Below are 25,381 nucleotides of genomic sequence, written 5' to 3'. Positions count from 1 at the left end.
CATCTGTTCATGCCCCTAATCTTTTTCTGTTTTCTCCCTGGTGCAGGACACCAGAGTGCAAAGAGGATTTGAAATTGGAAGTGATCACTATTTAGTCTTGAGCAGGATAAAATTGGAATTTCATATTGAAAAGAATGACATGTAAGAAATTTTAAAGCAAATAAAAGTTGAGCATCTCTCAGATGTGAACTGTAGACTAAAATACACAAAGATTATTGAAGAAAGCTTGGAGATTCAAGTGGCAAACCCTGAAGAAAACCCTGATCGATTCAGCCAGAGAGGCATGTGGTGAGGTTGTCTGCAAGAATAGAAAAATCAGAACTCCATGGCAGGCACAGGAAGTTAAAGAAGAGTGAAGGAAAAGAAGAAAGCATATCGAAAGTTCCTGGCAAATAAGTCAGCTTGTGCTCTTAGAGAATACAGAGATAAATGTAAGAAAGCTAAATGCTGTGTAAAACTAGCAAAACAAAAGTCATTGGAGGACTTTTGCAAGAACATAGAAAATAAATATCAAGAAGGTGATAAGATATTATTATTATTATTATTCGTGACACCTCCAAGGAGTTTGAGTACTCATCGCGGGAGGACACTCACTATACAACTGTCTCCACCACTACACCTCTACTATCAATCATCTAAATCAACAGCATATTCTGGAGGTTTTTTTGTTGAAGAAGCTTAGAAATGGAGGAAAGAGTGCTGTAAAAGGAGTTAAAGATGATAAAGGTGACATGAAAACAGGAGAAAAATATATTCTTGAAGTATGGAGTAATTACTTTGAAAAATTGCTAAATGAAACAAGCAGCAATAGCACAGTAGTAAAAAAACACTCAACAGGCATACAGTCAGGAACACATATCCATACTTGAATTAAACAAAGCCATCAAAGGCTTGAAATGTGGAAAGGCAGCAGGAGTAGATGATATTCGATCAGAAATGCTGAAGTATGGTGGTATAAAAGTCTTACAGTGGCTGCACTGCATAGTTCAGAATGCCTGGACATTGGGATGAATTCCTGATGATTGGAGTGGAGCTCTAATAGTACCCATATATAAGAAGGGAAATAAAACTGAAATGTGAGAATTACAGAGGTATATTCCAACTGAGTGTTCCAGGTGAGATTTATGCCAATATACTTGAAAAACGGTTGAGAAGAATTGTGAAAGAAAAGCTAGGTGAAGAACAAGCTGGATTCAGGCCAAATAGAGGCTGTCAGGATCAGATCTTCACTTTACGACAAATAGTCGAGAAAGCATGGGAATATAACAAAGATCTGTATTTAAGTTTTGTCGATCTGGAAATTAAAAACAATGCTTAGTTTTTATTTGAGTTGTAAGTCAGCAGTTAGAATTGAAGGAAGTACAGGAAGATGGTTTAAATGTTAAATCTGGTGTGAGACAATGATGTACATTATCCCCTCTGTTATTCATTATCTATATGGATCACATTATGAAGGAAAGTGGTATTAAACATGATATCAGAATTGGAGATGTTAATGTCAGCTCTTTGCTTTATACGGACGATATTATACTTCTAAATAAATCCGCTACAAGTTTGCAATATTCCCTGACTAAATTGAATAACTGTTGTAATAGATATGGTATGAAGGTCAGCAATAAAAAAAAAATTCACAATTAGTCTGAGCCTTATACACTCAGCAGATTTTATCAGACTCAACAAATGTTGCTTTTGTTTTTAAATTTTTATGAATAATTAATATCTTTTAATATATATATATATATAGATCATTTGCACTATTTTTAATTGTGCAGTATTGTCTCTTATATATACTCTTTATTACCTTGTTTTCTTTTATATGTTTTATGAATTTTTTTTACACTTTTTTCCCCTTTGATCTTTTACAAACCTGCTTTATATCCATCTTTTTTTTATACTTGTTTTTCTAACTGTTCTTTTTAGAATTACATTTATATGCATTCTTATTTATATCCGTTTATGCCATTTTTACTATTTTTTTAACTTGCATACTGCTTTTGATCATTTACTGGTGCAGTATGACAGAGCCATCCTTGCACTATAAAACACCAAACAAACGAACCTATCCACGGCTTTTGTGATGATAGTACACTTCTTTCAGCCTCATATGACACACCATGCAATGCTCGGACATCCTAAGCTTCATGAACATCCTTCAATGGGAGCAAAAATAATCTCTTCATTCTTGGTGCTTCCTGAATGCAGTCTTGCCGTTTCTCTCACAAAAGGAATCTCATCTCACCTATCCTTATCCTTGTTAATACACAATTACCAGACAAGATCAGATAAAAATAAAATAAAATAAAATAAAAACTAGATATTAATTTCAACACTAGATACTACTTCTCATGAGTTCAGTTACTAAGCATTGTACAACCCACCTATCATTAGAATTCTGTTCACATATATCAAGTGGTACACAAAAATTCTAAAAATTCTTGATGCGCTCTAAAGGAAAGTAGTTCGAGTGATAGATGATCCCTCCCTCACTGAATCACTTCAACCCCTATCTTGCAGAGGCAGTGTTTCAGCTTTGTATCTTTTCTGTAAGTGCTTTCATGTTCCCTGCTCCAGTGAATTGGCAAATCATTGTGCTGTTGGTCCTGTCAAAATGTGAGCAGCAGCTTCCCATCATCTCCCATTTTAATCCAACAGCAAACACCAATTTTTTTCCCCTTTCCTAGCTCTCACATGTAGCCCACAGATGGCACTTATGTGCTAAAGGTTTCTCTGCCACTCATATATAGGATTAATAATAAATATGAAAAAAAAAATTATATGAAGTCTACAACCTCATATCTAGTTGTAAAGATAATTGATGCAAATTTTTATTTGCTTATATTTGAGCAAAGGGTTAAAAACAAGAATATAATTTCTTGTCTAGTACAATTTTCTTTATATATTCCACATTCCTATAAGAATTTAAAATATAAGAATTTTATTGGCTTATATATTGTCTTATATATTCTAAATTATGATACACACAGAAATAAGTCTAATCTTTAATCATTGTTTGATACTTAGAAATATGATATATGTTTAAGTAATAAATGTATCGTTAATTTAGCCATTGTTGGACAGGCTAAGGATTAGGTAATAGTTTTCATCATATAGAAGACAAACATGGAACTTTTGTTGTTGTTTTTTTTAAGCTACTTCATACCTTCAGTAAACAGGATGGATTTCATGCCATCTGATGAAAAGCATTTACTTCCTAATGACATTCACAAGCATCCATGCCATGATATTTGAACCCATGTCTGTTGACTGTAGAGCAGAGTTGTTTCCAGTCAGAAACCAGGTTGGTATAAATAATTCGTTAACATACTGTTGACTTAGCAGTATGTTAACAACAAATATCCTGGTTGGATGTATATTTATCTTAAACTAGAATTTTTTTTTTTTAAATTCCTGAAATCATCATCATCATTATTATTACGTAGCACCTCCAGGGAGTCCAAAGACTCATCGAGGGAGGTTACCTACTCTACAACTCTCCATTTCCACCACTCCACCAACTGCAACTACCTTCATCCACACCAACACCATCTACCACTGATTACTACAACTATTTTCACAGACAATCACAAGCATCCATGCCCTCGGCAGGATTTGAACCTGCAGCCTTTTGGCTGGAGAGTAGATATATGCTAACCACTCAGCCAACCAGGCTGACATTCATTATTAATTCATTATTAGAGAGACAGAGGCAAATTGTCATATGTCTAAGGTTTCTCCAGTGAGACATCCATGTGAACTGTAGCAGTCCAGATACTCTTGGTGTTTTAAATTTTTATTTTAATAGCATTTTTTTTTTATCCACTACTTACTATTTTAGAATCAGATGTATCTGTTTTCTTTCAGGTATATCAGATATCCAATGTCAAAGACAATTATTCTAGATCTGCTCAGTTGACTGAATGGCATGAAGAAGGTGGAATAATGATTCTTGGGTATGATATGTTTCGACTTTTGACTCAAGAAAAAGGCAGAGGAAGAAAATTACCAAAAAAATTAAGAGAAACATTTCTATCTAACCTTGTTGATCCAGGTTATAATCAGTTTTGAATTCTTGACATATTTTAATTTTCAGTATTCAGTATTATAATTGTTTGTCTTGTATGTAATTAAAAATATTATTTTATTACTGTAAAATATTGCTAAATTTGTACTACCTGATTTTCCAAATTATATTAAAACATTACTGTCATTTGATTAAAAATATATGCATTTTCATTTCTCTACTATAAACTGTAGTATTTTTTTTAACATCCCTTTTTTTTCCCCTCAATGAAAAGTGTTAGTAATTTCCCTGTTATTTAGATTTTAGGGAATTATTGAATTACTCAGTAATAAGTGTTGTATGCCCCAAGGTATTATGTATTATTTATTTATTTTGAAAGGTAGCAGTAGATAACTTTTAAGTAATAAAATTAAAAAATATTTCGACTAATTTTCTTGAAAAATAAAACAGTTCCTCAAGAAGATTAATCATTTGTAGCATTAGTATTGCTTCTATGGAGTCCAAAGACTTATCATGAGAGGTCAAACACTCACATTCTGAATAAGTATCATACCTTGTCTTGAAGACATTCAGCATTGTAGCACTTAACTCCCACTCTGGCAGTGCATTCCACTCATTACTCATTCACTTTTTTTTTTTTTTTCACATGACAAAGCCTGTGTAGCTAAGTGGTGCGTGTGTGTGCTGCCCATGGTGTTAGGCCGCCTGAAAGAAGAACATTGTAAGTTCAGTTCTAGTCATCGACTTTCTTTTGGAAGAACTTTTTCCAACCATTTCTTGAGTTAGTTGATCTGTCACAGACAGCCGGTTTTTTTCTCTTGGAAACTTAGGTTTTTCATCCCATGAATTCAAGAAAATTAACCATAGAATCCACACTACTTTCAGACACTAAAACATAGTTCATATTTAATAACTTGACGTTTTGACCCTGTATTGAGGTCATCATCAGAAGGATACATGTGTATAAGAACCAAGCTACATGCTGTTGCACTCTATACAGGTAAATTACATCTATGTTGTTAACTAATCTTTTTTTTCCCTTAGCCTGCCCTCTAGTGATAAAAAAAAAAATACCGATAAAAACTACAATAAACTCTGCTAATGTCCTCGCGTACTAGGATTCTTCTGGCATTATACAGTTCATATTGTTAAATTGCGAATCAAGAATTTTATGATTATTAATACTTCATTCATGATTTAACATAAATTGCATATCCTGAGCTAATTTTACTCCTAAGTAAATTCTAATTTAAATACTTACTGTTATTTTTTTATTGAAATAATAATTGTAATTTTTTTTAGTTATTTATTCTGTATAAATTCTTTATATAATTTGTAAATGTATCCTAAATGGACTGTAATATATGCATTTTATTTATTGTAAATGAAAGTGAAAGTAAATTTAAGAAATTCTGCTAATGAGATTTGATTGGTCACTGTCAAGGAAACAGAGTTATTTTTAGGTAGCATGTGATTGGAGCATGGAATACTGTATACAAAGGGAGAAGCGAGTTGTTATGAGCTGAACTGGTCAGAACCGGGTTTTGGCGGGAAAGAGGAGAACAGAGTTAATTCGAAAAAGAAAGTAAGATATAGAGAGAATCCTGGGAGACAGCATAGAGATCGGTAGCGAGTGGCAGAAGGGGAATTTATGTATGCCGTAAATCAACTAGGAAAGGACCGGGAATTAATAGGCATTTCAAATTATTTCTATGGGAGTTCTGATACTACGATTAATTCCAAATGTTTAGTGGAAGAATAGTACAGAACTGAAGTTGATACATAGAAGAAAATAAGGAATTAGTAGATAACTTAAACCAAGTGCATCAAGACTTGTGTATTTCTGTGTCTATAATTCAGTTATTATAGTGGAAGATTTCTTTTGAATTGTGTTGCCATAAGGTAAAAGTCAACAAGAATTTCAAATGTGCCTATGCGAATTCGATGTGTAGAAGCTGTAACCTGGTAAGAGTTGTCCTTTCTATAACCTGTGTGAGGCAATAACAGTTAACTCCGTCAGATATATTTTGACCTAAGCTGTGGTAGTATATTAATTAATGGTCGGATGTAAGATGTACTGAAGTAGTTTCCCCTCGAAGTGATAAGTGCTATGTTGTTCTATTAAGTGTTAGCTGACTGAGAGAGAATATAGAGAAGTCTATCATAAGATCAGTTATTGTAACATTTGGAAAGTTAAACTTTTAAGAACTATTTTCAATTTGATTGACTGAGCATAATGAACTGAAAAGTGAATGTTTGATAGTTAATGGATTGTAATTATTCTTAATACCTTGAACTAAGCTAATATATTTATGATTTGATTCATCTATTTGGATAGAGAGAAATATGTGAAAGAAATACTCATGTTTTAAGAATTAAGAAGTGTTAACATTAGTCATAATTCTCTAACATAATTGAGAAGTTACTAATGTGAACTTGTATAATTCCAGAAGAATCCTAGTACGTGAGGACATTAGCAGAGTTTTTTTTTTTTAATCATTAGAGGGCAGGCTAAGAAAAAAAGATTAGTTAACAACGTAGATGTAATTTACCTGTATAGAGTGCAACAGCATGTAGCTTGGTTCTTATACACATGTATCCTTCTGATGATGACCTCAATACAGGAGTCGAAACATCAGGTTATTATTTTATTATTAATCAGTAAAATAATCTTTTCAACACATATGTTTTGTGTCCCTAAATTCATAAATATGAATGCTGATCACCGTGTAACCTTAAAAGAAAGAGACTAAAATATAGTGATGGTAGGATTAGGAACCACAACATGCTGCACTTGTCAGCCATCTCTCTTGACCCGTTGTCATGTATAATTAGTGATGGGTCTTGGGCCAGCTATCTTTGATTAGCTACTGGTGGAGATTGAACTGCTCCCCCCCCCTCAGTCTCTCAAATTTAGATAGGGCTAAAACAGCTTTGCTTTCTCTCCATAGGGGAATAAAAGGTGTTGGCTGATTTTTGATTTTTTTTACTCACATGACCTTTGAACAGTTATGGATGGTCTCTCATTCTTTCATCATCCTCTCTATCTATCTATCTTCTCTCACCAACTTGTATATCTTGATCATATCATCCATATCTCCCAAGCTCTATAGACTGCATTGCCTTAATCTGTCCTCATACTGAACAGATTAAGGGAATATTCCCAAGTCCTGAGTCAGTCTTAGTTATGCAACTTGTGCAATCTCTCCAGTGTTTTCTTATAGCCAGATGATCAGATCTGTGCACAGAAATCTAAATGAAGCCAGATACAGTGGAAAACTAAGTAGTATAAAGTAAAACTATCCTGTTTAACAAAATGAGGAGTAAAGTGCAAGCCTATTGTTGTATGTTTTTTAAGATTGTTGACATGTATTTATTTTATTCTGTTTTTAATAATGATTTACACATGAAAGGTCACAGAACCTCTAACCCAACAGTGCCATGTGTGGGTAAGTGATTAAGGAGAAAGAGGTAATCTATTAATGTATCTTCAAGTGTTAGGGATTATACACATACGTGTGTTGAGGCTTAAGTACTGTGAAGAATTCATGTTAGAGGTTTAATGGAATATTAGCAGCACTGAGAAAGGATTAAAACTAATTTTAATACTTCCAATATTTCGTCTCCGTCACAGAGACATCTTCGGGGATTACAAAAACTTTTTGTAACAACACACACCTAGATAGGACTTTAGTTTCACTTCGTATTGTATTTGTGTGTGTGTTGTTACAAAAAAGTTTTTGTAATCCCTGAAGATGTCTCTGTGGCGGAGACGAAATATTGGAAGTATTAAAATTAGTTTTAATCCTTTCTCGGTGCTGTTAATATTCTATTAAACCTCTAACATGGATTATACACATCAGGAAAAACTCTGTGTGTGTTGGGGGGGGGGGGGGGTGTCCAAAAAACAGAGATGGATGAAATGAAGGAATATATGAGAAGTTGGTTTGCTATATTTGGACTTGGATGGTGTATGGCTGCTGACCAACTGTTATTCTAGTTCTTACATGATTAGAAGATTGTGGAGGAATGGTAGTGGCAAGTTCACCAGAACAATCCATGAAAGTAACTATAGAAAAGACATAGTGAAGAAACAGAGCAGCTATTGGAAAGTGACTGAAGGGAATATGGGGAAAGGACCACCCTCTTCTGTATATCATCAAGACTGCTTAAGGAGGTTTTGAGTGAACTACCCCAGTTACAAGGTTGGTTGGATCTGAGACTTTTGAAGTGTTAGGAATTGATTAGAAAAGTTCTAGACAAAAAATAATTCAATTTTTTTAGAGACTGAACACCTCTTTAGGGATGCTATTGATATATTTTGCTGCCAGGATAAGCTGGATGTTGACACTTAGCCTAACTGATCTTGAAAGGATATTGAAAAATTATCAAAAGAAGTGGGAGTGCAGTAAGATCTTTATTGCAGGTAATAAGACAGACCAGAGTTTCAGTTGCATTGATGTTCACAAAGTGTCTTCACTCCATTTGAGGTTGAAGAGGAGATCACTATTTATGTCATTAGTTAAGGAAGATCTTGAAGCTTCTTTGAGTGCTACATGATTTTTTATTTATTTATTTTTTTTTTGAATAAAGAAGAGAAATGGAAAGTACTATTACCAGCAAAACTAGGAATGACGAGTATGGGTGAGAGTATAGAATTGTGTGTGGGGGGGAGGGGGGGTACAAAAGCATTGATAAAGAATTTTATGTAATTTAGTGTCAAAGTTTATTCCAACAAAGGAATAAACTTAGACATTAAATTTCATAATAAATCTGGAATCAGCTGGATTAACAGTCATTTTTTCAACAATATACATTGAAAGTAAAATCTCTAGCATGAATAGAAATGGTATAAATCATTTGTTAGTTATGGATAGATGATAGTTATAAGATATCAGTTACAACTACTACTGTTATCCAAATTGCTAGTTAAACATTAGAATTACATCTAGCTGGCATTGCTAAAATTAATCTCAAAAGATTTACATATATGTAAAATATATGTAAATCTTTTATCGAAATTAATTAAGCAGAATGAGGGATATTTCTGAATAAACAAGCAAGGATTGTGGAAGAATTTAATAAGTATTTTGTTTGTGTGTGTGTGTGTGTGTGTGTGTGTGTGTGTGTGTGTGTGTGTGTGTGTGTGTGTGTGTGTGTGTGTGTGTGTGTGAGTGAGTGAGTGAGTGAGCTTTATATGTGAATTCCACTCATATACCTCTTGTACTTTAGCAGTGTGGTTGGGCTGAAGGGTAGATCATCTGGAACCTGTTCTAGAGACCAAACGTGGACTAACTTTTTCAAGCTGCTTCAGGCTTCCAATAATCACGATAATTGTTTCACATTGGACGATAAAATTTATTGCCTGGCATGAGATATTCAACATATACACTAACAGTTTAAAGTGGAAATAATTTGAGTTTGAAGAGGAGGTTATGTTTAAGAGGAAAGAGTTACTTAATGACATAACACAGGAGTAGGAATTTGATATCTGAAATGATTTACTAATTAATATGGTTAAAGGTAGAGATGGAAAATTAGAGTTAGTCTGTCTACTTTCATTTGTCTTAAGTGAATCATTGAAGTTGGAAAGGATACCTTCTGATTAGAAATTCGTTAGGATGATTCCAGTTCACATGGGTTGTCAATTACATAAAGCAGAGAATTAAAGATCATTTAGTCTGATTAGTGTTTTAGATATGCTTTTTTCAGTTAGGAATTGCGTTCGGGATATTTGGTGGACTCATCTCCAGAGTTATTGATTATGACATATATGCTTACTTTTTTTTTTTGTGTGTGTTTATGTAATGAGGAGATGTGATTTATTTGGATTTCATCAAAGTCTTGGATAGTATTACATATAAGAATTCTTCCTCGTCTTCTTCTCTTATGTCTAAGACAGGTTTGAGTCTTCTCTTGAGCAGGATCTTCCAGTCTTCTCTATTCCTTGCTGTTCAAAAAAGTTCCTTATATGTTTTGCATCCCGAGATGTTCTTTATTAATTTCAACCAAGTAATTCTTGGTCTTCCAGGTCTTCTTTTTTCAGTTGGAAAAGTATTGATTAGGACGTTAGGAAGTCAGTCTGCGTCCATGCGTAAGTGTGGCCAAACCATTTCAGTTGTTAAAGATACCAAGCAATTTTAAACCTGGTTTTACTCCATTTCCCAAGTAAGCAAACAGACTAAAAGTCAAGTTTGCGCCTGCAATTGATGCAAGTCTAACTGATCCCACAGGTAATGCAGGACCAGGGCAACTCGTGGCAAAGGTGGAACAAGCTCCGATCACTAATCTTAATATTTACCCTTAATGCCAAAACACATCTCCAAGAAGGGGATGCATGATGTTTTGTATTAAAGGCAAGGGGCCACTACCCAGACCGGTTTCGACCTTTATTGAGGTCTCGTCAGTGGGAGCTAGGCTTAGAAATACCAAGATTTAGTAATATACAGAGCTTGTAAGTATTTTGCCAAAACAAGTTACCATAAGGTGTTTTAACCTTATTAAATAAAAATCTCTGGATAGGCATTAAGGGTAAATATTAAGATTAGTGATCGGAGCTTGTTCCACCTTTGCCACGAGTTGCCCTGGTCCTGCATTACCTGTGGGATCAGTTAGACTTGCATCAATTGCAGGCGCAAACTTGACTTTTAGTCTGTTTGCTTACTTGGGAAATGGAGTAAAACCAGGTTTAAAATTGCTTGGTATCTTTAACATATTTATACCCAAGGTAAAAATACTTTCTACATTTATATCTCCTCCAGAGATTTTTATTTAATAAGGTTAAAACACCTTATGGTAACTTGTTTTGGCAAAATACTTACAAGCTCTGTATATTACTAAATCTTGGTATTTCTAAGCCTAGCTCCCACTGACGATACCTCAATAAAGGTCGAAACCGGTCTGGGTAGTGGCCCCTTGCCTTTAATACAAAACATCATGCATCCCCTTCTTGGAGATGTGTTTTGGCATTAAGGGTAAATATTAAGATTAGTGATTGGAGCTTGTTCCACCTTTGCCACGAGTTGTCCTGGTCCTGCATTACCTGTGGGATCAGTTAGACTTGCATCAATTGCAGGCGCAAACTTGACTTTTAGTCTGTTTGCTTACTTGGGAAATGGAGTAAAACCAGGTTTAAAATTGCTTGGTATCTTTAACATATTTATACCCAAGGTAAAAATACTTTCTACATTTCAGTTGTTGTTTTCTAATTTTTTCTATTATTGTCTTTTTATACAATAATTCTTGTCTGACTGTGATGTTTGTCCACGCTTCTGCTCCATAGATGACTGTTGGCATAATTATTGATTCATATAATTTGATTTTAGCTTACTTAGATATCTTGTTTGTTTTCCATATTTTCTGTAATTTTCCCATGGTGGTTCATCCTATCGCTATTCTATGTTTAATTGTTTTGAGTTCATCTATTGTTTCTGTTAGTTTTGATCCAAGATATATAAAGTTGTCTGCCTGTTCTATTTGTTCTCCATTTAAGGTGGCTGAGATGGTAGTTCTGTTCCTCCCTATTTTCATCACTTTTGTCTTTTGTATATTTATTGTCATGTCATATGTTTTACAGGTTTTGTTTAGCTTGTTTATCAACTTTTGTAGTTCATTTGGAGTTCTTACAATAAGGATGGGATCATCCGCATATTTGATATTATTTATGTTTAAACCATTGACATCGATTCCAGGCTCATTGTCTAAGTTGTAAAGAAGGCAATCTATTGCCTTCTTTACAACTTCATCTAGTAATATGTTGAATAGGCATGGGGATAATGGGCATCCTTGCATTACTCCTTTTTGGATCTCTATGGGTTCTATTGTGAGTGTGTCCTTTTTAATTATTGCATTTGTCTTAGTGTAATGTTTTATCGGAAATTGTGTTACATATTTGTCTATTGCTTTTCTAGTAGAACTTTAAGAAGGATTTCTCTGTTGATGCTATTGAAAGCTTGTTTAAAGTCCACAAAACAACAGTATAGTTCTTTATGGTCTTCCCAGCTGAGCTCTGCTAGTTGGTGCAATGTGAAAATCTGGTCTATCGTTGAATAGTTTCCTCGGAAACCAACTTGTTCTATACCTATCATTTCTTCTTTCTTCATAGGTGTTTTTTAATCTATTTTGTATAATTCTGTGGTTATTATGTGTTGATTAAAATGCATTGAATAGGTGGTTAGTGATATCTCCCAGTATTTGATGCCCAATAAGGCACCAAATGCTGGGATAATATATTCATAAATGATTTAGAGTGATATATTAGGAGTATCAATTCTCTCTTTTGTTAGATATGTGAATTTGGTTAAAAATTTTAACGAATTGTTCAGATGACTTTAGCTCTTTTACAGTTTAAAAGAGAAGGTTGAAAGTCAATATGGCAGTAAAATTTATAATTTTGTGTGAACAAATGCACACATAATTTGACAACAAATCATTAAATGGATGTAACTAGATGAATTGACATTAAAAGTTAATGAATTCAAGGATCCTCTCTCTCTCTCTCTTCCATTTGCAAGAGGCTGCAAAACTAATATTGCATTATGACTAAACAAACACATGTAATAACCAGAGTAATAAGTTTTAATAAGTAAATAAGTAAAGTACAGTTGACTGTACTGACGATGTCCTAAGATACTTAGGATGAAATATTTACTTACTAAAACTTATTACTGTGGTTATTACGTGTGTTTGTTTAGTCATGAATTCTCCACAGGTTTCTTTGTATAATAATATTGCATTATTTATCATCAGATGGTTTCTCAAGAAGCTAGTGAATAATTTTGCTGTATGATCATGCTGGGGGTGGAGGGTCTGAGTATAGACTTACAGGGACCATATTTTTTTTTTGGAGAAAATAAAGGACAAATCAGAAATTGTTTCATAATAAAAAAGCAGGTTGTGTGTTTATTTGTTTCACTGAAATTAAAAAGCTTTATAATATTTATTATAAAATATAAGCATATACATAACATTTGAAACAGTCATATTATTACTTTAAAAAATTTAATTTTGATACTTTTCACAAGAATGAACTTTTTTTAATAAATCAGATTTCTGTTTTAAAAATTCATAAAACTGTATACAATTCATGTCAAAGTTGCATTTAGTATAAATGTATGCCTTCAATGTTTCGATTTTTAATTTGGTTTTTTCACTGGTTCAGATATTGTTTTCTAATGAAGATACTCGTTCAGTGGGGGCATTAGATCCAGGGAGACATTAGCAAAATTCAATGATTTTTAAAGATTTTTTTGAGCCAAAGTACACCAGTAACATGCAATGTCGCAACTTCAAGACATCCACTCATTCCTACCACAGCTTCTACACCACACACACAGTTAAGTACAATATGTACACATACACATCAATGATGCAGCAATATATGTCACTCCGCTAGCAAGTGCCAGTGAAATGACAGTTTCATGTTTTAATGGGCCATGTGCTGCATGCCAATATTCAAATTTCTATTTCAATTCACAAAATAAAGAACAAAAAGCCATTTTAGAAAAAAAATAAATAAATTTAAAGGACAGAGCAGTGAAATAAAGGGCTGTCCTCTTAAATAAAGGACGTATGGTCACTGTAAGTATAGTAGTACAGAAGCCATGTGGACAGGAGACTGAGTACTCCCTTTGCGGGAATCATGTTAATAAGCCTTTCAATCCCACTGTAGGCTCTTGCTTTGTAAGATGGAAAAATTACCAACTATCATCATAAAAAAATCACACTGTGATCCAAAAAAATCTCGCAAAAGCCAAAAATACAAAAAATAATCTCATAGGGTTGGTAGAACTTTCACATCCACTTCACTAATATTCATGGATTCAAAATAAATACTGACATGCATCAAAACTTGATCTATTATTTCTGAGAATTATCGAACGACAACTTTCTGCTATCCAAACTACATTTTGCATGATTCTTTCTTCAAGAAAGGCATTACATATATAGTTTGAGAGATCGGGCATTCCATGCTAGAGATTCCTAAAATCCAAATACCATCTTTATTATCTTCTCTGGCTCAAAATTTTCTAGTCACTTTGTTGTGTTAATTTCTTGCTTTTATTACTCTCCTAATTCTTATAATCACTCTGATTTGTTTGATTACTTGTCTTTGAAGGTTGATTTTCTATAATGTAATTACTCAAAAAAGTAAGATTAACTAACTTCCTTGGAGGCTTCATAATTCATGCTGGCTTCCCTCGGTATGGGGAGAATGGTAGCGATATTTGTTGGTGGATGAGCAGTTTGTTTTAGATCATTATTTCTATCAAATATTTCAGCATTTCTTCTAGTTTGATCTGCAATGAAGTATTTGATAGTAGTAATGATCTAACACAAACTGTCCATCCACCAATAGAAATAACACCTTCACCATTCTTCGAACACTTAGGACTCATCTAGCTCTCTCTCTCTCCAAATACATTGTTGTTGTTAGTTTTCTGTAACTGCCACCATAACCTTATCCATGTTTCCTTTGCTTCATTCAGCCAGTGTCTCAGGCCCATTTCTTTTGGTGCTTCACTGATACCAAATTCAAATAGCATTACCTCGATGATTTCTCTGTTTTTAAAACAATTGCTAAAGTTCAGCAGATTGGTGTTTAATTAAAATAATACTGTGCAGGAAATGAAAGTAGAGTCTTTTATGCAAATTTATTGTCAGACCAGCATTGGATTATGGCTCACAGCTTTACCTCCAGAAGTTTTTAATTAATGTCACGATAATCACTATTGCTAGCTAGTCATACTAGCCTGGTTGGCCATACCTTCTCCAGTCAACAGGCTTCAGTTTGAATCCCAGTGCAGGCATGGTTGTTGTTTTTTTTATTATTTTAAAGTGTGAAATGAATTTCATCATTCAGTATGAGACCACTGTGATGATTAATGGAGGCCTGCAACAGTTGCAGGATTTTCAGATTATGTAAACTCCACTTACATTTACACTATGTATATAGGTTTGTATTTTGAACAGCCCCTACCACCACACACACACACACACACTCTCACATACATATTCCTCTCCAAGATCCACCAAACCTAAAATAGGTAGTTTGATCTTTTTCAATTTCTTGGCAGTCATTTTAAAGTACAAATCTATTCTTATAATCTTGAGTCTAGCTTTTATTCTTGAAGATAATTTTTTTAGCATCTTGCTGGCCTGGTTGGCCAATAGATAGCATTTCTACTCTAAATGGTTTTGGATTCAAATTCTGCTTTGGCATAGATGGCTGTGAAAGGCTTGACATAGTAGATAATTTTAATTGTTTGGTGTGAGATTACCACTCTCCCTATTGGAAGGCCAAAATGGCTTGAAAGGAAAAAAAAAAACGGGTTTAATGTTTGGTTTCTAGAAATTGACTCCCCAGATAATTTAATCTGTATTCACAACACAAAATGTACTTTGGGTTACCAATCTTTCATGGGTGGGATTGAAATTTAAAAATAAATAAATACACACTTATCTGGAACACTCAATTTTATTTTAGTTTTTATAATTTGATGCAATGACACCAGTACTCTAGATCATCTGAGATTCAAATTGCTGACCAAGTCTTCTGAATATACAGTATAAATACTGTAAAACTTGTATTCCTTCATTAAGTTAGTGTTTCAGAGCTGGTCATCTTCTCCAGTTGTCTTGACATATTTTAGCTTTACAATTTTTTTTTTTAATTTCTTTTTTTATTATTTTTTATACAGTTCTGAAATATATAGGTGTGTTCAAAATCGTTGAATGAGGTAACTAACAATATATTATCACATATTGTTAGTTACCTCATTCAATAATTATTAAATAAAAAACTGGAAAGTATTTGAATCTAGTTATCAGTAGTATCCTATCTCTAATTCTAATATCATTTATATGATCTTTGATTCTTCGTTTGTTTTTCTAGTTTGGTCATCATATGGAAACGCTTAATTAAATATTATTGTTGCTGAAAATAGAATTGTTTTTTGCTTCCAACTTCATTTCTAAGTGTTTTTTACGCATAGCCTCCAGAATATTTGTTTTGCTGTCTTTGTGATGTTTATCTTTTGCATGCTTCTCAGAGTCTTTTCATGACATGTGTTATCTTCCCTCCATTTTTTCCATGTTCTTTAATGACTATACTGTTCGTGCTGTGTTTACATGCCACAAAATACATGGATGTATTTATTGGCATGTATGTAAAGTAGCCATTGAAATGTGATTTGGATATTATTGAAATCATGTGGATATGAAGCATAAATTATTCTATGTATTTTATCCGTAAAGCCATTTAGGTGATTAAAGGTCCTAATTTACTTTTCAGAAACTTGCTGGTTGATTTCCTCGTTGTTTTTTTTTTTTTTTTTTTTTCCCCATTTTGAGGCATTTGTTTAATATGAAATGAACCCCATGAAAGTTTTTGAAATTTGCAAAAGATAAACATTGGTCGTCGTCATCATTACTGACGTCAGTAATGATGATGATGATGATAAGGTAATGTCAGAACTATAATAATTAACTCTAACTACAAAGCCTCAGCTTAGTGGGAACCTTCAAGCAACATGAATCAGTAATTGTACTTTAGATCAGGGCATTTATGAGCATTATTGGATATGCAGGCAATTCCTTAACATAGATAACTGTTTTAGTGTTAAAAACACTATTGGAAATCAGTTTCAGTCAGCACTTAAATAAAAATAAAATAAACTTTATAGAAATATCCAGTTTTCTTCTGTTATTTCATCATATTATATCAAGGAGTTTTTGTATATGGAATACTTTTAGTCAGGCTTAGGTATTAGTAGCTATTCATCTTATGTTTAATAGTATTTACCAACACTTCAAGAATGAAATAAATAAAATGTTTATTATATTTTCTTCTGTTTATAGAAAGCTGGAAGATAGTTACATAAATAATCTTCTTGTCACACCAGCTGAACAGCATGGGATCATTAACGTGAAATCATAGAACTAGGGCTCTTTGTTCTGATGACACAGCTCTTGCCTCAGATTTCACTTACCCTTTGCTAAAGGATATAACCTCTTCAAAACAATTAACCCCCCCCACACACACACGCACACACACACAACACACATCCAGACATACAATATTGAAACACATATATTCATATTTTTTGTATCTGTTGTATACCTGAAAATTACTCTGTAAACTTCTTGTTTAATCAACATTAGAAAGCACCATATTAGGACTTCAATTCCTTAGTCCGTTCATCTTGATTCAGAATTCTGTTACTTTTTCTAATGGCTACAACTTCTATAAAACAGATAAAGTAGTAACATTTCCTCCCTCCACACACACACACACAACTATTCTTATCTCTTGTATATGGGGTACACCTGGAAACCTCTGCATAATTTATCCAAATTAGGACTTAGTTATTTAATCTGTTACAATATGAAATGTTTCAAACACTGACTGCCATTGTTTTTATATTGTGAAGTTGTTTTGTACTCTTAAAATGCACATTTGAAATTTGTAAAATCTTCTTCTATCACAAAGACAGCAAAACAAATATTCTGGAGGCTATGCGTAAAAAACACTTAGAAATGAAGTTGGAAGCAAAAAACAATTCTATTTTCAGCAACAATAATATTTAATTAAGCATTTCCATATGATGACCAAACTAGAAAACCAAATGAAGAATCAAAGATCATATAAATATCAGCTGCTAAATAAATATCTTATTTAATTTGTTCTTGTGATATTGTATAATGTCATTAAATATAAACATAAGTGGTTGATATATAAAGATGAATGCATGCAATACTCTGTCTCCCCTTTCACTTATTGAATTAGAGCTAGCTAATAGATTGGTCAGATCAGGCTCTTTCTCCATTCTTTTGGCATTTTTTCTCTTTCTGTCTGATGCATAAGAAGAATGATAAAACAGTCTGGGAAAATTATAGCGGTGTTTTTTTATTATATACATCGTATAAAGTATTTACCTCTGTGTTGAAGAACAGATTAAACCCATTTATGGAGAAGACAGTTGGTGTCTACCAATTATCTTCTAGAGGTTTCTGGAAAGGCAAATTCACAATTCATCAGATACATATAGTTAAACAATTATTAGAGAAGTTTTGGGAATTTGATATAAGTATTCATCAAATTTTTGCTGATTTCTAACAAACATATGACAGCATTAACAAAGGAAAATTATATGAGATTAGGATACACCTTAGAATACCAAATAACTTATTCAAAATAAAACTTATTTGGTTAATAATGGAAAATTTGGAAGCACAGGTTAAAATACAAAATGATTTAACACATCCTCTTCCTCCAATACTTTATAACTTAGCTTTGGAATATGTTATTTGATCATTGCCAAAAGATATTAAAGACATTAATAAACACTTCAGTGCAGATTGCAGCATAAGCAGATGACATTAACATCATATCAAGAACCAAACTGAAATCAGAAGAAACATATTTGGAACTAGAAAAATTAGCACAAGAAATAGGACTAAAAATTAATCAAAAAAAAAAAAAATGATTAATACTGGGCAGAATCAGTTAACTGATACAAATGTGAAAATTGGGAAACTTGAAATCAAAAAAAGTGAAACAATTTAAATATTTAGGAGTAATGATCACTAGCCAACCAAATGAGATGGTGGAGGTGCAGAATTGAATAAAGAGACATAATTAGACTTTCTATTCTCTCTCTCTCATGCATACTCAGTTCAAAAGATATTTATTGGAATACTAAAGTAATATATAAATCAATAATTCCAGTTGTTACCTACTGGCATGAGTGAAGAATTTGATTTTAGTTTTTAAAAGGAAAATCCTTAGAAAAATTATATTTGGACCAGTGAATGACACCAGATCTCTGGAGAACCAATACAAGCATGAGTTATATTGACTTCACAAAGATCCCACAATATTGTAATCAAGTTCAAAAAGTTGCAGTGGGCAGGATGTGGTTTTCGAATGGAAAATGGCATTCTTATTTCCTTATGAAGTATTCTTATGAAGACAATCGGTAGTAAAATTATTACTAAAAGACCAAAAAGGAAATTCTAGAACAAGATGGATAGACACAATTTGTCAAGATAGCAACAGCGTAACAAAACTGGAGAAATCCATAAATTAAAGATGCCAAGAAATTACATTTTTGGTCATATAAGCAAACAAAGTTTGCACATAAAGTAATTTCATGGCTGGGCAACTCATATAAGGAAGCTAAGACTTCACATCAGTTGCCTTAGTATCCCATAATGCAATGCACATATCCTTACAAACATGTATAATGCTGTGCATTATGGGAAGAACCACTACTCAACCTTTTTCGACCTTTATTGAGGTCTCATCAGTGCGAGGCAGACCCAGAAACTCATACCAAGATTGAAATAATGCAAAAGTCATATTTCCATATACAAGTAGTCAACAGGTATCACACCTTATTACCTTTTGACTACTTGTATATGGAAATATGACTTTTGCATTACCTCAAACTTGGTCTTCTGGGTAGTAGCTCTTCCCATAATGCATAGCATTATACATGTCTGTAAGCATATGTGCATTACATTATGGGATGCTGAGACAATTAATGTGAAGTCATTAGCCTCTATATACAGGTAGCCCAGTCATGAAATTACTTTGCATGCAAACTTTGTTTGCTTACACTTGGATATGTGGAAAAGTCCAGTTTTTTTTTTGACAGACAGACAGGGTTGAAGAAACAAATCCAGGATATCAAAACTCGATTCGGGCTGTAGAAGCCATAAAAAGAAATAGTAGTAGTAGTAGTCGTCATCAATTAGTCATGCTTGTCCAGTTGATTTGCAGATTTCATTGGCTTTTCATACCTGCTGAAAGAATTATTCTTCATTCTTGTGTTTTAAATTTTCTCAGAATTGCATTTTAAATTATTTATTTTTTTTGCATTTTATCTCTTTTTTTTATTTCTGTTGTTTTTTATTTTATTTTTCTAAATTCACATATTTGTCCGATTTTTAAGTTTATTCATGTTAAATGTAAAAAAAAAAAAAAAAAAAAAAAAAAAACACTAAATGTTTTACATTTAGTTTTTTTTTGACTGGGAAAATGCCCAAAAAACAAAATTGACTTTCATGTTTTTAATCTTAACTCTCCCACCCACAAAAGACTTTTGTAAACCTATATTACATTTGCATTGTGCATGGATTAGGAAAAGGATTTTTTTCACCTGTGTTCTGTTAATTTTATATTCTTTGTATTTTTATTTATTTTTTAGAGAATATGGAAACCCTGCTCTAGAGACCAAACATGGAACTTTTTCCTGTGACTTCAGGCTGCTGGTAAGTGCGGTGGTGGTTTCACACTGGTTGATGAAATTCATCTTCCACCTAAAGGATTCTAACTGCATCATGTTGGTTGGAGTGTGAATATGCTAACTACTCTACCAATCATGCCAGTGATTACATAAAAAATAAAATAAAATTCTCTGACATTATAACCAGTGTGACCAGTATGTGGTAGTCATAGGCACAACATGCATGCAGTCAAACGTCGGTATTGGAAATTATCTTCAAAATGAGACTGTTATTGAATAAACTGCCTAGCTAGGCTGCTAGTTCGATATTGCAAAGTATAAGGCTTTGAAAGGATGATATGTTTCTGTTCAAATATATTGAAGGTAAGGAAAATATGATAAGAAACCTAAAGGTGATGGTAGACTTGGATACATTATTTATCAGCCACATTTGCTGATAAATTATGTATCCACTTTTGAAGAGATGAAAAGATTCTGGAAAGGTTTCATAGAAGAGCAACTAAGGAAGTGGCATATCTGTGAAATGTTGGGTATGACAATGAGAGAGTGATGTCTACAGAGCTTGGTAGTGAAGATATGTATCATCACATTGATGTAGTAGAGAGTTTACTTAGAAGAAGGTGAGGGATCATCCCTTGAAGTGGTATAAGAAAGTTGTGAGTGGGTGGGTGGGGGTAGCAGGTTTTTTGCTTGGAGATTGGTATGATACTTGATAGCGAGGAGACCTTGAATGTTGAGTGGCTCTAAATAATAGTGTGCAACTTCATTAACGTTTATTTAAATATGAAAGGTAATAAAATACATCTAAGAATGTTTTTGTAATGAATATATATTAGTTTTGAATATTCTGATATAAAAGATCTAGTTTAAAATATTTTTTTTTTTTGTGCTGTGATGTAGGTCCTGATATCGTAATCTGTGATGAAGGTCATGTTCTCAAAAATGAGTCTAGTGTATTATCTAAAGCTACAAATCAAATCAGGAGCAAGCGGCGTGTTGTTCTTACTGGAACACCACTTCAGAATAGGTTGGAAGAATGTAAGGCAGGTTTTTGATGATATTCATGTATAGCGTATAGTATAGTATACATTTAAAAAAAGTAAAGCCATTAAAATGGTTAATCCAGTTTCATTTCTTTTGCTCCCATTAACATAGCTAGGATACACACATTGTATCTCCCCCAATTTACAACTACTTGCTTTACAACCTACCCTTTTATGGCTGGTATGAATTTTCTATTATTCGATTGTTTTTCCTTTAAATTTTTTTTTTTTAACTTTTGGATAACATATAAGGTATCCTTTTGATCATTCGACATACTCATCCTAACATAAAGATATTTTCTTTCCTTCAAATGTGACTTTATTTCTTCAGCAAATGGATTAAGGCAGTATTGCTTTCTTCAAGACATTATCTTCTCAGGCCATTTGAAAACCTGACAAAGGCAGTCAATGCAGAAGAAAAAAGCTCAAAGATCCATTAGTTTTAGTGAAAAATTAGCATTTTTTGGTGCTATAAAAACTATTAGGGATGCTTCGGATAAAGTTGTCAGATCCAACTTCAAAAGAATTTGGAAGAACTGTACTAAGAGTTAATTGAAGACTCCCAAGGTTTTGAATTTTCTTTGGAAAAGACAACAATAACTATGGTTGAGATAGCAAATTGGTCAACTCCAGAAGTTTCTGTCATCATCATCATCATCATCAAATTCCTGCCATGTACCCTCAAAGGGGGTGTACAGGATATGATAGCACTACGTGAAAAATTTACATCATTACTAACTTCCTATCTACAATTTTCCTCCAAATCAGTCTGTTACTTGTCAAGACTCGAACATTGTTAGATCTTATATTTCTATCGTTTAAGGCACTTTGTACCGTATCAATCCACCTATATCTTGGTCTTCCTATGGGTCGTTTTCCTGCCAACCTGGCAGAGAACACTTGTTTTGCTAATCTTTCTTCACCCCCAATCTGTTTAAGTGAACATATCACCTGAGATTAGCTCTGCTAACGCATTCCTGAATGCTGGCAATGTCAAGTTCTTTAATAATATCCTTGTTTTTAATGTGATATTGCCATTGATGCCATCTGTTCACGCCTCTAATCTTTCTCAGGACTCTCATATCTGTGGTCTCTAGTCGTAGGTCAAGTGTTTTACTTCTGAGCAGCTCTCAGATCCATAAGTTAAAATTGGTTTGAACACTGTCTTGTATACAGCTAATTTAGTGTTCCGACTAATTTCTCTCTTATTCCATATGAATTTATTCAATTGACTTCCTACCATACCAGCTTTGTTGATTCTATTATCTATTTCTATATTTAATTTACTATCTTCACTAAAAATTGTGCCTAAGTAGCTGAAATGTTTTACTTGTTCCCAGGTTCTCTGTTCACAATGCATTTCATGTTTTCAATGATTCTACCTTTGTCTTTGTCTTTTTATTGCTGACCTTCATACCATATCTATTACAACAGTTATTCAATTTGGTTAAAGACTCTTGCAGACTTGTAACGGATTTATTTAGAAGTGTAACATCTTCCGCATAAAGCAAAGAGTCGACATTAACCTCTCCAATTTTGATGTCATGTTTAATACCACTTTCCTTCATAATGTGATCCATATAGATAATGAATAACAGAGGGGATAATGTACATCCTTGTCTGTGACCAGATTTAACAGTAAACCATCTTCCTGTACTTCCTTCAATTCTAACTGCTGACTTATAACTCAAATAAAGACTAAGTATTGCTTGATATAATGCCACATTGACAAAATATAACTGTACCGTATTGAATAGCTTCTCTCTTGGCACCTTTTCATATGCCTTTTCCAAATCAACAAAATGTAAATACAGATCTTTGTTATATTCGCATGAATTCTCCAATATTTGTCGTAAAGTGAAGATCTGATCTTGACAGCCTCTATTTGACCTGAATCCAGCTTGTTCTTCACAAAGCTTTTCTTCTACAATTCTTCTCGATCCTTTCTCAAGTATACTTGCATAAATCTTACCAGGAACACTCAGTAGGGAAATACCTCTGTAATTCTCACATTCGGTTTTATTTCCATTTTTATACATGGGTACTATGAGAGCTCCACTCCAATCATAGGGAATTTGTCCCTCCGTCCAGGCATTCTGAACTATGCAGTGCAGCCACTGTAAGACTTTTATACCACCATACTTCAGCATTTCTGGTCGAATATCATCTACTCCTGCCTTTCCACATTTCAAGACTTTAATGGCTTTTTCTACTTCAAGTATGAATATGTATTCCTGACTGTATGCCTGTTGAGTGTTTTTTACCACTGTGCTATCACTGCTTGTTTCATTTAGCAATTTTTCGAAGTAATTACTCCTTACTTCAAGGATACATTTTTCTCCCATTTTCATGTCACCTTTATCATCTCTAACTCCTTTTACAGCACTCTTTCCTCCATTTCTAAGCTTCTTCAAAAACATCCAGAATATTTTGCCACCCTCTTGATATTTATTTTCTGTGTTCTTACCAAAGTCTAACCATGACTTTTGTTTAGCTAATTTTACAGTGTTTAGATTTTACATTTGTCTGTGTATTCTCTAAGAGCACAAGCTGACTTATTTGCCAGGAACTTTTGATATGCTTTCTTCTTTTCCTTCACTGCCTCTTTAACTTCCTGTGTCCACCATGGAGTTATAATTTTTCTGTTCTTGCAGACAACTTCACCACATGCCTCTCTAGCTGAATCAATCAGGGTTTTCTTCAAGGCTTGCCACTGAATATCCGAGGTTTGGTTCCTGTTCTCAAACTCTAATTTTTTCTTCAATAATCTTTGTGTATTTTAGTCTACAGTTCACATCTGAGAGCTGCTCAACTTTTATTCACTTTAGAACTTTCTTACATGTTATTCTTTTCAATATGAAATTCAATTTTATCCTACTCAGGACTAAATACTGATCACTTCCAATTTCAAATCCTCTGTACACTCTGGTGTCCTGCACTAGGGAGAAAACATCTCTATCAACAATAACATAGTCAATGTGATGTTTCTTATTCCTTGCCTCTTCTCCATGTGAATTTGTGCACATTTTTATGCTGGAACATGGTGTTAGTAATAACCAGTCCATGTCCTGAGCAGAAATCCAACAAGTATTTCCCATTATTATAGGTTTGCTCTTTTCTCCAAATTTTCCCAAAATATTTTTGTATGTCTCACAATCATTTCCTACTCTGCTATTCAGATCCCCAACAAGGACCAACTTTTCCTTTTTCATTGTGTCAGTTGCTTCTTCTAAAGCATCAAAAAATTCATCCACTTCTACCTTAGTAGAACCTTCTGTGGGACCATAGGCACAAATAAGTCTCATTGTCCAGTTCCCCATTCTCATATTGGCCCACATCACTCTACTTGAGACAGCCTGCCATTCAAGAAGATTAGCCTCGCATTTTGTGTTGAATACTATGGCTACTCCTTCTTTTCCTCAATTGTCATTGCCTGAATATAACATTTTGTATTTATTGCTCAGAAAGATCTCACCAATTTTTTTGTCTTTTTTGTTTGAGTTACCCCTATAATGTTGATCTGGTACTTATCTAATTCCTCAGCTAGCTCCATTTCTTTGCCATTCAGACTTCATATGTTGATAGTACCGATCTTTAACTGTGGTGATGTTGAGTTGGGGTGTGTTTTCAGATTTGTTTCAGAAGTTTCTATTGAAGATGTAAATGAATTGCTGAACTGAAATCAAAATAAGCCTACCATCAAGGGACATTTAAAAAAAAATAAAAATAAAAATAAAAAAAAAAATCCTCCTACCCTACCTTTAATAATACAAAGTATTACAAACTTAAAAAGACTCCAGTCTGAAAAGTTTGGAAAATTATGATACCAGTTATGAACCAAGAATTCCTGCCAGCAAAGTTAACAGGAAAACCAAAAATGACTTTGGTTCAGAAGAAATTACATGTAGATTTTTATTCTAATAGGCTTTGTAAATCCTGGAATGTTTTCACTTTTGCATAATGAAAAAAAATATATATTTATCATTTCATTAAGTGCCATAATAAAAATATTCATAGTGAAACGTGAAACTTATTTAACTAGGATTGGGGTCCTCTTCGTGTATAAG

The 25,381-nt window shown here is 33.4% G+C and overlaps 1 protein-coding gene across 1 annotated transcript in view; it reads left to right on the top strand.

Annotated features, from left to right (window-relative positions):
* LOC150105775 (uncharacterized) overlaps nt 1–25,381 on the top strand; it is a 625,951-nt gene that overhangs the window by 295,534 nt on the left and 305,036 nt on the right. Inside the window, exons 14-15 of the mRNA XM_090394343.1 lie at nt 3,862–4,048; nt 21,172–21,309. Coding sequence (XP_090250469.1) covers nt 3,862–4,048; nt 21,172–21,309 — 325 coding nt within the window. The remainder of the gene's footprint in view (nt 1–3,861; nt 4,049–21,171; nt 21,310–25,381) is intronic.

The sequence above is a fragment of the Typopeltis vanoorti genome, chromosome 6, assembly GCF_054136105.1.
Source record: "Typopeltis vanoorti isolate ZY-2024b chromosome 6, IOZ_Tvanoo_1.0, whole genome shotgun sequence".
In the NCBI taxonomy this organism is placed as follows: domain Eukaryota; kingdom Metazoa; phylum Arthropoda; class Arachnida; order Uropygi; family Thelyphonidae; genus Typopeltis; species Typopeltis vanoorti.
Note: the sequence above shows the minus strand (reverse complement) of the source record. Positions and strands in the feature narration are given on the sequence as shown.